We start from the raw sequence: 12,432 nt of genomic DNA, 5'->3' as shown, positions 1-12,432 counted from the left end.
ATCGTTTAGGGGCGTGGTCAAAATGAAGCGGTTCGTGACGCCCTGCCCCTGCACGCCCACCTCCCCCGGGATCTCCCTGAAGCCAACGAGGAAAAGTTGGCAAGTATGCCCAAAAGTTAAATGTGGTTTTGGGTGGCATTTACTAAGTTATAACAAAATACAAAGTTTGACTTTCCTGCATTGTTCATTCCTTTGATGTGGGGGTCCCCTCAAAGGTGTTACCAGTCCACTATCCCACTCAGTCTCAGACCTTTAAAACACAGTTGTTCTATTGAATAATCAATAGAATGGGGCTGTGCATTGTAGTATAGTTACTAAAATGAACTTTAATAAATAATATCTGTAATAAATAAACAAACATGCTGACACACCTCAATTAATCCCCAATCAGTCACCCTTGCTACACAGACATTGAAAGGAGTATGTAGGAGTATATTGATCAGTTAATGAACCAACCACTTCCTTCTGTATGAGTAGTGCAACAATAAGAGGGGAGAGCAGAATGTCTCTATCGATGCCCTTAGCTCTGCACCAATCATACACTGGCAGGAAAAAAAAACTGTGATTGTGTCATTCATTGGCTAATAAATGCTTGCGTCCTTGTCAGGCGCGGGCTGGGGGGCACACGCCGCACAGGCGGCCGCATCACATGACACGTGATGCGGCCGCGTCATCAATGCGCGGCCGCATCACATTGAAATTACTTCCGGGGAGTGGGCGGCCCTAACAGCCGTGATTCTGAGCGGCCCGGGGGGGGGGGGGGGGCGATGCCCCCCTGCCCAGCCCGCCCCTGATCCTTGTATAATTTTGGCCCCGGGAATCGTGTCATGGAAGCTCAAAATCCTGCCCACTTCCTATGGGAGAATGCACTACTCTCCGGGAGTCGTGGAGATCTACCTGGAATTCAAGTCTTTTATTTTTACGTGTTCTGATGGGACTTTAAGTTGCACATATGCATGTGCATATCCTGCAGTCTGTTCGTCTACATACAACAAGTAACGTATAGCAAGAACAGACTTACACCCAGATTCAAATGGAAAATGAGATCCGCTTGTATTTGAAAATGGATGTACATGCATACAAGTTACATGCAGGTTTTATAAATATAAGTTGAATTCACATTCCGTTAGAAGATTAATCAGACCCTGAAAGTTCTTCCTAATAGTAGAATATGTTGGTCTTAAGGTCATAAGGTTTATAATAACGAAAACAAGGCGCAGCGATGGACACTTAGAAAATGGTTATTTATGTCTTCAGTTTGACCACATGCCTGTGCTCCAGATCTCCTAGGGTATTTTCCCCTGGCACGAACCTTTGCAAATCATCCCAGCGAAATGCTATCAATAAATCCTGGTATCAACTCACGACTTTAAACGGCCAATCATAGCTCTCCTCTTTTGTGCAGATTCGCCGAGTGGAGCTGCAAGCTGCTCTGTGATTGGTGATTAGGCGCAGGTTGTGGCGGTTGGCTGCTGGCGGAGAGGCGGGCTGTATAAGCGGGGATGCTGTGATGATGAGCGCTAGGTTACTGTAAATGCCGCTTCCGGCACATACTTAGTGTTACAGTACTACCGCTGTGTTCCTCCGTAACGGCTGCACCAGGTACACATACAGCAACATCACTTTCATTCATTCGGCTGTTTATAGCTTCCCCATGTCTGTGCATCTGAGAGATCAGACACGTTGGGCACATCTGTAATACTTATACGTGGGCGCTTTCTGGATACAGCTCAGATCTGTCATGCCAGCGTCCCTTTTTACATGTTATCCACTGTACTCAATGCTGCTGGGGTCATGTAGTGTGTGCTGTGTTTACATTTTGCAGTTGTATGGTCAGAGCTGTTGGTTTTACTTCTAAACCAGAGAAAACTATATTTTCCAGTGAGTTTTTGCATTATCGTCTAACTTTGTGGACCACGGGTTCTACAGATCACTGAGCTATGTCTCACGTTCGATGTGGCATTTCTAATGAAACCCATAATTCTATAGGATGTTAATGACAGCAGGGTACATTCATAAGAGAGGAGTCATACCAGTGAAATGCTCAGGTTATAAAATAATTGTCAGAATGTTTTCTGTTTACTAGAGAAAATGCTGCTTTCAGCAAATCGCTTTTTACAACTTGTGTGTGATGGGCTGGGGTATGTTACATACATTTGAATGGGGCTGGGTTTCTGCATCCTTTCCATCTGTTAGGTGTGTTATCTTTGCTACAATATGCTAAGCAGTCCTAATCTATAACCAAGAGACTACTAACATGTCAATAAACGTTTGCAAACCTCGAATTACATATAGTTAGCTAGTTCTGGTGGTTGTCATCATTATCATCCACTACTCCATAACTTACACCAGCCCCTGACCACCTGCAAATAAAACCATTTTTTTAGACGTGTCTGCGATTACTTCCCTGTCTCAATCTATATAGAATTGTTCGAACATACCCTTACTATACATTGTCTACATTAGAACACCCATTCCACTTCCCATCACACATCTTTTTGCGTAAAAAGTTGTAAGTGCCAAAAAATTCCAAGTCTGAATAGCCACATTTGAGTATATTTACTTCTGAGAAAAAACCGCAAAGATGCTCTACGCAAACAGACGTATTTCCCGCTCTGAATCATGCCTGGGATGTGGTTAATCACAGTTAAAAGCGTAGACCAAATTTTGTACTTCGTCCTCTCTTTAACAGAGTTACAAGGGTGTTCATTAATGCATGTCACAACATAAATCATGTCACAAGTATAATCTCCATTGTACTTTGCCATGCGCTAACACTTCTGGATGCGACAGGCGTGAAGCAAGAGCTTGTCAGAAAGTGTGTGTGTACATGTCCATGCACTTCCATCTTAAATTAACCTTTGTGTTCAACATTAGGCATTATGTGTGTGTATGAATGTGTGTATATATATATATATATATATATATATATATATATATATATATATATATATTTATTAGATCAACGTGCACCACTTTTTTTTTTATTATATGACCCTTTAAAATATGTGCATTGCTTGAAATGCTGAAAACTTTCTCCCTCATACATATTATATTCTTGTCTCATATCTATATCTATCTATCTATCTATCTATCTATCTATCTATCTATCTATCGATATATATTTAGTAACTGTATAAGCATACACACAAAACATAAGTATTTACTGCGTTGTGCATCATTCAGCATAAACTTAATTTAGTTACTAGATGAAAAAACTTTGGGAGAGAAAGTTAATTAAATATATTTAAAACCATACTTGAAAGTCCGCCACCCACAAAGTGAAGTTAATACAGGCTTATATGTTTAAATGGTTATGGATGTCCTCTGTGACGCATAATATCCTTCTAATTTATATCCCACATATAATATTTTTTATTATTTAATAAAATAAATGCAACTTGCATTTTTAAATCCCCCCTCTTTATTTTCTTCCTCTTTGTTTGGATTGCCTGTATTCTACCTCAAAACATTTTTCTAATTCAAATGTGTTCACTGAAACTTAGATGTTTTATGGATATATATTTGTTATTTTTTTAACACTTTATTTGTTGACACTAGGTGTTCATCTCCTTTACATGTCCACAAGTACAAGAAAAAAAGCTTGAAAAATGGCCACAAAGCAGAACAGTCAAGAACGCATACTACTATTGGAGGAAGAAATCAGCAGCTTGACAGAAGAATTGTCCCAGTGCCAGGTATTTCATGTAAAATCCCAACTTCAGCTTGAGCTAAATAATTATTTATCAATAGATCAGTTTGAAGTCATCACTCGATTGTCTATTTTGAACTAGAAATTATGGAGACACAGCTCATTATTTTTGTGCAGATACACATACACAGCACCTCATTCTACTTTTCATTTGCAGATGCTTGGAGCAACATTTTTATGTTTGAGATATGTCAAAGAAATGTACATCATGGTAACAATAAAACCATTATTACAAGTATTATCTGATCACGGGCAAATTGCTTAAAAGTGTTTTCCCCCCTGAAATATGGCTTTGAGCCTCATTTATGTCTTAATGACGTCATCAGAGTTAGAGAACATTGCTGTTGTGTTTTTTTAATGTCACATTTTTACACTTTAATCTTTCCATTACACTGGTCAATGCTCATATATAACTGCTTTCCAAAATACAATGAGCCTTGATGTGGAAAGAGCTTTTCACTGAAAGCTATAGCTGGTGACCGGTCACTGCCACTCTGGTTACCTAAACTGAAGTATGTTGCAAATCCAACAAAGGCTCTACGAGTATTCACTAAAGTATGGACTTTATTACACCCTGAACTTCATTAGAATATCTTGTTTTGCAAAGTGTAAAGACATTGCTGCAGCTTGTCGGCATTCGATAAGGAACTCCCTGATCAGTCCATGTCTGCCCAGTCCTCTCACCTGACAGAGCAATTTTTTGCTAGCTGCTGCCCATGTGTGTACCCTTAAAACAATATCAATAGAACAAATAAAGTCAGAAATGTAAAATAATGGCATTTGCATCGTACCTCCAGATTGTTCCACATTCTCAATTTACTTTGCATATAATTGGTTGCTTTTGAAATTGTATTCATTTAACTCCCTTTCCATGTCTACCTAAAAATACAGTAAGTTTAAATTTACACTTAATATTTTCTACTATGCCTAGAACCTCCCCAACCCCGCTGCTGTCAAAATATTGTCATGTTAAATAATTTTTCTATCCTGCTGCTTCTAAGTTAACAACATTCTAAAATGTTTATAGCTTAGTTGGATAAAGGCCAACCCCTCATCTTTATAAACATAATTATAAATCTATAAGCAAATCCTTTTAAATATAAATGCAAATAATCAATTTCTATGTTGAATTGTAGTAATTTGTGATTCCACAGTTTTCCAGTTTTTTGTTCAAACTTCATTTTGAAAGGAAACATGAGAATTCAGATACAATAAACAGTTCCAGCCTTTTAAATAATTCCCCAATAAATTGTGGAAAATCAAATGCATTACATATTGTTAAAAACTTTGATATCTTTTGATGGATGGTTAAGGCAATTCAGAAAAAAAGTGACAATGTTGTATTTCACTGCTATATGACTGAAAGATTTGAAAGAAATAACTAAATCCTGTTTGAACTTCTGTCCACAGATGGCACTTTTAATTGAAAACAAAATTGCATTTTGTGGCTAGAACCATTTCTATATCCAGTATACTGGATCATACACTTCCACTAGCACGGCCTAGAGAATTCTGAACGTCTTGTTAAGTGGATATACTTGGTGGGTGACATCCATCACAGAAATACACATTTAAATGGTTTGGTCCATCAAATACGAGGTTTGAGGTCAAAATTCCCCGGGCAACATTGTGTGAAATATTCCAGCTATAACGATCTGGATCTCTGGTTTTCACTTCAATATAATAAGCCACCACCCCAATCTCCCTTCCAAATATACGGTACTTCTACTTGTAAAGGGAGTCGATACACCATTTATGTTATAATTTAAAATAAACTGTGTGGACTATAAAATAAATGGTGTAGAAAATAATTCCAATTCTAAATATAAAACATTGTACCTTGTTTATTTTTTTTTATTTATTTTTTTAAACACTTGCTTCTTAGTATTGAAAGGGTTAGTGTAAGATGCCGTTTATAGCAACAACAATTATTGTATTTTGCAGGACGTGTTTTAAATTGGTTACAGTAGTTTTGCAGTGCATGCATGAGTACCATTTCAACCGCCATAGTTTGCAAGTTAACAAAGGAATAATGACTCCTTTTGGCAATGTCTTTTTATTTATTTTTTTTGTACTTTGCGTATCCCTGCTTCCTTAATGTGAGCCATTGAGTAAACAGGTAGCTGCCATAAATCATTACAAAGAACTCCTTTTATTCCTCTATAATCAAAATGTGCAAGAAGACGTCTGTGAACTCAATCTTCCCAACTTTCTTTAAACTGCCAGCGCCTGAATAACAATCCAGTCTCAGTGGTACGGCTACATGTCTAAGCGTCCCTCTTTTGTCAGTTTCCATTCCGCAGTAACTCCTTCTTTAGCTGCATCCATTATTAATGGGAACAACACAAAAGGAAATTCTTTAAATGGAAATGATGAAAGGGAAATGTTCTCTCATTTATTATAATTCAATATGATGATGTACCTCGTGGATGAACTGCTGCAGCCGCTGGTAGCGAGTGACATATTCACAGCTGCTCTAGGTAGTGTAATAGAATGAGATTTATCTGCAAACTGTTTATTTCTCTATGCCGATTAAAACATATTCTCTTGCAAATGTCATTCAAGGGAATACTTGTGGAACGATTTAATGTAGTTTACAGCCAGATAATACTAGTGGATAAGAATACTGTTTAGCCTCCCCCCTTCCAGAAAACACTGTTTTTAAAAGATTCACACAATTATTGAAATTAACATGATATATTGAAGGAAAGTACCATGTATATTGTGTATACAAGTCCTAAAATTGGATAAATCTAGCCTCATATGTCAAGTAACACATGTCTGATTTTACTTATGTTTTTATTTATTCAACAAAAGTAAGCCATAAAAAAAATTCATGTGGTTAAAAAAAAGTAAGTACACCCGATGATTTGGCAGCAATGGCTTTAAGTACTCATTTTTTGTACAAGTTTATCAGTCTCTTACATCAGGGGTGGCCATAATAATTTTGAATTCCGGAACATTCAAGCCAAATCTAGGAACTGGTAGGATCTGTTAAGTAGCCAGCAATGTCATCTATTGACATTTATAGAAATAACTCCCTAAAGTTAGGCGTCAGTAGTCAATTTTTAGGTGCATTGGCCTCCTAGCTAGTAGGATTTGTCCAGCCCTTTTTTGGATTATACTTGATGTAAGAGACTGGGACTGGATTGTTTTTCAGGCAGAAAGTTTGGAAGATTAAGATTACATTGTGTGGAGTTTGTATGTTCTTGCGTGGGTCGTGGGTTTCATCCGGGTGCCCCGGTTTCCTCCCACACTCCAAAAAAAACATACTAGTAGGTTAATTGGCTGCTATCAAAATTAACCCGAGTCTCTGTGTGTGTGTGTTAGGGAATTTAGACTGTAAGTTCCAATGGGGCAGGGACTGATGTGAATGAGTTCTCTGTGCAGCGCTGCGGAATCAGTGGCGCTATATAAATAAATGGTGATGATGATGTGATGATGATTACAGATTTCTCCTTGCACATTGGAATTATAGAGGAATAAAATGGATTATTTTGGATTAGTGAATTACATCCTAGGCACAGAGTAATTCAGCCTGCCTGCATCTTCACGGCACCCCAGGGTTCAGAAGGTTCCTTTCTCACTTGTAAGCTTCTCAATTACTACTTTGGTTGCCTGAAAGGCTTTAATGTATTGTCTGCAAGACCCAAACTGCCCAGACTTGTGAATATAGCAAATAAAAAATTAAGTGTTTGCTACTTAAGACAATATACAAATAGTGAATGTATTCCTAACTCTTGTCATGGATTTTTGAGTGAAGTGACTTAATTTGGGTAAGGTAAAACTCACTTTGTAACTGGTTAATACTGGGTTGTCATGAAGAAACAAGCAAATTTGATTACTATCTGGTCAAATTGTAATTTGCTAAACCTCAAATTTTCTGACTGCTGTTAGAAGTACATACAATAATATGGAGCCAATTTGAAGATCACTGTCACATAACAACTGAAATGGACTTATTTTAAGATGTATATATGTGTATATGAGTGTGTGTGTGTGTGTGTGTATATATATGTATGTATGTGTGTGTGTGTATGCATATGTGTGTGTGTATATATATGTATGTGTGTGTGCGCATATGTGTGTATATATATGTGTGTGCATATGTATGTGTGTGTATATATATATATATATATATATCTAATATATAAATGCTTAGTGGCGTCTGTGCGTGTGTGAAAAAAAAAAAACCAAGTTGCAGCGCCACCTGCTGGGCAGAGTTATACACTGACCTACTAAATTCTTAGTGTGTGTGGGAAAAAAAATTCAAAAAGGGCTGAAATTTGGTAGGGCTCAAACTCATTTTCGTGAGGTAATTTTACCTCATGAACACACATGTGTAGAGGCGTGTGTTAGTGTGTGTGGAAAAAACTATTTTCTCAGAAAGGGCTCATCCAGTTGACCTGAAATTTGGTATACTGACATTATTTGACAAAAAAATTAGAATAGTCAAGTCAGTAAACTTCCATCATCCCCCCTTCCCCCCGTGGGAGGGGTAGTAAAGGCTAAATTTACGAGTTGAGGGGTCAAACTCATTTTCGTGAGGTAATTTTACCTCATGAACACACATTAAAAAGGCCGCTTGCGTCGGGAAGTAACGATCTTCCCCTGAGGAGGTCTGGGCTAGGCCCAAATGCATGACAAGAACCTTTTTAAGACCTTAAGTATCTTGATTTGCCTAGAATGCATTCACAGGTTAACTTGTGTATATATATATATATATATATATATATATATATATATATATATATATATGTATATATGTATATATGTGTGTGTGTGTATATATGTATCTTTGTGTGTGTGTGTGTATGTGTATATATATATATATATATATATATATATATATATATATATATTTATATATGTGTATGTATGTGTGTGTATATGTGTATGTATATATATATATATATATATATATATATATATATAAAATACATGTAATATATAAATTTTTTCGCCTGGTACAGTTGTGAAACACCTTTTTGTTTTCATCCTTATATATCTGTAGATCAATAACATTTGATATTGAATAATTCATTACATTCATGATGTTCTTTGTACACTTTGGTCAGCACAGCAGGCACAGCTAATGTTTTTCTTCTAATATGCTGCTGATAAACTTCTAGTATGCAGTTCTGTGTTCTGATCAGCAGGCGTGAAACAAGTATGCTCAACAATCCTTAGGTATGCTGCAGATTGATTCCTCGCAGGCCTGGACAGCTGGAAATCCTGCTTCCTGTGCCAATTTCAGGCGGGATGTTGAGCTTTCTTTCAAAAGATGTTGTTTGGCTCTCATAACCATTCAGGGAGCAATTTTAGTGTCTCTATTAATTGTGCCAAGATGTTTGAAAAGCTGTTTAATAATTAAGCGAAATAAATACTTGCATGCCGGAGATACTAAGAATGCCCATTCACAGCCAGCTTAGTGCTTGACTTATTACAACCCCCCACCTCCCAAAAAAAAGAAGAATTTCAAATGACTTTTGATTAAGATGGGTGGATTTGCTTCATTTGCAGAGGGTTGTATGTGAAGATCTCTGTCTTAGGAAAATATCTGAAATATCTTGTCAAATGATAAACTGAAAAGACTTAAAACCAAGATGATAAACAACCCTCGAAATAGCACATGGAAATTCCTCACATTCTTAACTAAATGTTTTTTTTTGAGAATTTGCATTGATCTTATTTTCAGCAAGTTACTAGCAATGGTCTATATTTTGATCTAATTCAGTTCTTTACAACAGATAGCACAAGTTTTTCAGTGTCAGTGTTTTCGTTTTTTCTAAGACAAGATGTAAAGATTCGTCTTTATGACAGAGAAGCCTCAGATGCAATTGGAAATGGGGCTGCTGCCAGTATAATACTCTCGGGGGGACAGTTGGTAAAGTCTTTCTTTCTAGTGATTACGTGTGAATAAAACAAAAAGTGGCTGCCAGCCGTTTGATGGAAATAGTACTCTCCTCAGTAGTAAGTCAGTCTTGGGAGAGGGCAGATGGTATTTTAGGTGATATCTTAGAACGGTCATACTTAGGATAGGACCCGATACAGGCAAAGTCCTTCTGATACTGAATGTAAAATGATTTTTCATTAGTGAAGTTATTATTATTATTACCATTTATATATATAGCGCCACTAATTCCGCAACGCTGTACAGAGAACTCATACACATCAGTCCCTGCCCCATTGGGGCTTACAGTCTAAATTCCCTCACACACACAGAGATAGACAGACAGACAAAGACAGAGACAGGCACACACACACAGACACACACACAGATGTCCTGACGCGTTTCTCGGCGTTCAACCGCCGTTTCTTGAAAAGAAACACATTTAAAATAAACCAATTTAAATCTTTGGTCTCCTAGCTTTGGAGGCATATGGTTTCAGCATTGTGTTCGGTAGCCATTTTATTTAGTTCCATAGCAATTAGTTACTAAAACACAGGGCTTAATCTGAGCCAATATAGAAGTAGCACTTCTGCCTCAAGGTTTCTGTGGACTTCTGCTTAAGGGGCTGTATGTCTCTTCTGCCACTCCATAGTAACATATCACTGTTTAACAGTGATTTCATTTAAGCTGGCACACCACTGAGATCACTATTAAAATTTGAAATATAATACACAACGTTTTTTTTAAAATTAAAATGTAAAAATATAATAATGTTGAAACAAAGTCCCTGTCTCCCATCTAACTCCTTTTCCAGTTCATCAAAGCAGTGGCACAAAGGCATTTTGTTTTATGCAGTAATGTGGAATGTTGCGCAGAATATATGTTACCCTATACCCACAATAAATTTATTTTTCCAACTGTGGCCCTATTTACTCTTACTCCTACCCTAAATATGTTTGCATACAGGTCATATGTGGCATACCATCAGAGGGGAAAACATGTTTAAAGTTAAAATAGGTACTTTATTCCTGGGCCCTATAACTATGTTAAACCTTAAATAAAGCATACATATTTGGTATTACTGGGTAAATTTCAGGTGCTGTTCTTACTTCATCATAGCAATTAAGGAAAAAAAAAATCATATATTTTTTTTAACTATTTATGCCTGCTTTCCATAAGTAATGCTTACATATTAAATATAAAGAAGATTAATGTTTCTTTCAATTTGCTATCAAAACAAAGCATTCTCTATCCCAGAATAAAACAATAACGTATTTGGGTATATTAAGAAATAAAAGGGAAATCGGGTCTGGTCATGAAGGGTGAAAAGTGGTTAAGGTACATTTGGCTTGGGTCTGAGCACTTCTTTTCTCCATTGTTCATCTCCACATTCCTGTGTGCCTGGTTTTGGATTGGGTGGGGATAGAACAACCTGTAGCCACTCAGATCATCAGAATACTCACAGCAGCATAGAATATTTAAGAGGTGGTTGCTAACCTTTGGGTAGGCAGTGACCTGTCCACTCTTGTGATCCTGAGCAATGTCATTTTGTGAGTATTGTAATAGAGGCAAGCGGGAAGACAAAGACTAAGGAGTATATTTACTTAACTGCGGGATTGAAAAAGTGGAGATGTTGCCTATAGCAACCAATCAGATTCTAGCTGTCATTCTGTAGAATGTAATAAATAAATGACAGCTAGAATCTGATTGGTTGCTTTAGGCAACACTCTACTTTTTCAAACCCGCAGTCTAGTAAATATACCCCTAAGCGTTGGATAGTAGAAGGATCAGGTCCTTCTAACAGCACAAAGGTGATAGGAGGCTCCTGTCAAACTGATGGAGACATATAGTAGTGTCAAATGCATCTCTGCATTAAAATGAAGCAAAGTTCATACACCTAATTGTCTACACAATGTTAGAAAAATGACGAAAAATGACGACTATAATATGATGAGTTACTGTGGTTTACAGCACATCTCTACACATCACACTTTGTTATTAAGTAAGCCCCATTTATTTTCTTTTTCCCTATTTTAACCTTGATAATTTACTTTTTTTTTCTTCTTTCTTCAGGCTGACAAAGAGTTTGTATGGTCATTATGGAAGCGTCTTCAAGTATCCAATCCAGACCTAACACAAGCTGTTGGCTTGGTTGTAGACAGGTAATGACACATCATTCCCAGGACATATTTTTGGCATTATATATATATATATATATATATATATATATATATATACACACAGCACCAATCGTATCCGATATATTTTGTAAGGTATTATTTATTTAATATTTCTTTATTATATAAAATATACAGAGTTAGTAGAGCGAACCCAAAAAGCACAATGGTAGCCAAGTGTCACATTGCTCAAGGTAATTACTTCCATTGTGATGTTTGAAGGAATTACTTCTTTAAGCCATTGTTAAATATGTTGATTTACAGAGCTTTTTGCTCAGTAATGTAGTGTGTGGCAGTATTGTATATTCCAAGTACTGTGTTGGAATGTAGACTGATCAGAAGCTGTGACATCACTTATCATTTTATGTATCTTGTATTGAGGAAGCTGTTGTAGCAATTACATTTATCATTTGCTGTCTCTCATATTTTTTCCCATCTGTTGGCCACCAGATTACTTACTCTGCAATACCTAATAGCTTTCCCTTACCTTGATTTGCCCATACATTATTTTTTCTCATTGCCCTCCTCATGTGTCTCTGGTCTCAACATAAAAAAGCTGCCACATTCTTGCTTACATAAGTTAATATTGTCACCCTACAGTAAATGAGTGCTTCAGATTTTCACTCTTCAACTGTTTAAAAGCCAGATAT

The 12,432-nt window shown here is 36.8% G+C and overlaps 1 protein-coding gene across 2 annotated transcripts in view; it reads left to right on the top strand.

The window, feature by feature from the left end:
* The first annotated feature begins 1,512 nt into the window (after positions 1 to 1,512).
* Positions 1,513 to 12,432, top strand: part of CNTLN (centlein) — a 185,564-nt gene continuing 174,644 nt past the window's right edge. For both annotated transcript variants that reach the window (XM_075210868.1, XM_075210870.1), the window contains exons 1-3: positions 1,513 to 1,602; positions 3,562 to 3,698; positions 11,679 to 11,767. In XM_075210868.1, the coding sequence (XP_075066969.1) occupies positions 3,612 to 3,698; positions 11,679 to 11,767 (176 nt within the window). In that variant the 5' untranslated portion in view covers positions 1,513 to 1,602; positions 3,562 to 3,611. The remainder of the gene's footprint in view (positions 1,603 to 3,561; positions 3,699 to 11,678; positions 11,768 to 12,432) is intronic.

The sequence above is a fragment of the Mixophyes fleayi genome, chromosome 1, assembly GCF_038048845.1.
Source record: "Mixophyes fleayi isolate aMixFle1 chromosome 1, aMixFle1.hap1, whole genome shotgun sequence".
Taxonomy (NCBI): Eukaryota; Metazoa; Chordata; class Amphibia; order Anura; family Limnodynastidae; genus Mixophyes; species Mixophyes fleayi.
This window is presented reverse-complemented; position numbering and strand designations above follow the sequence as displayed.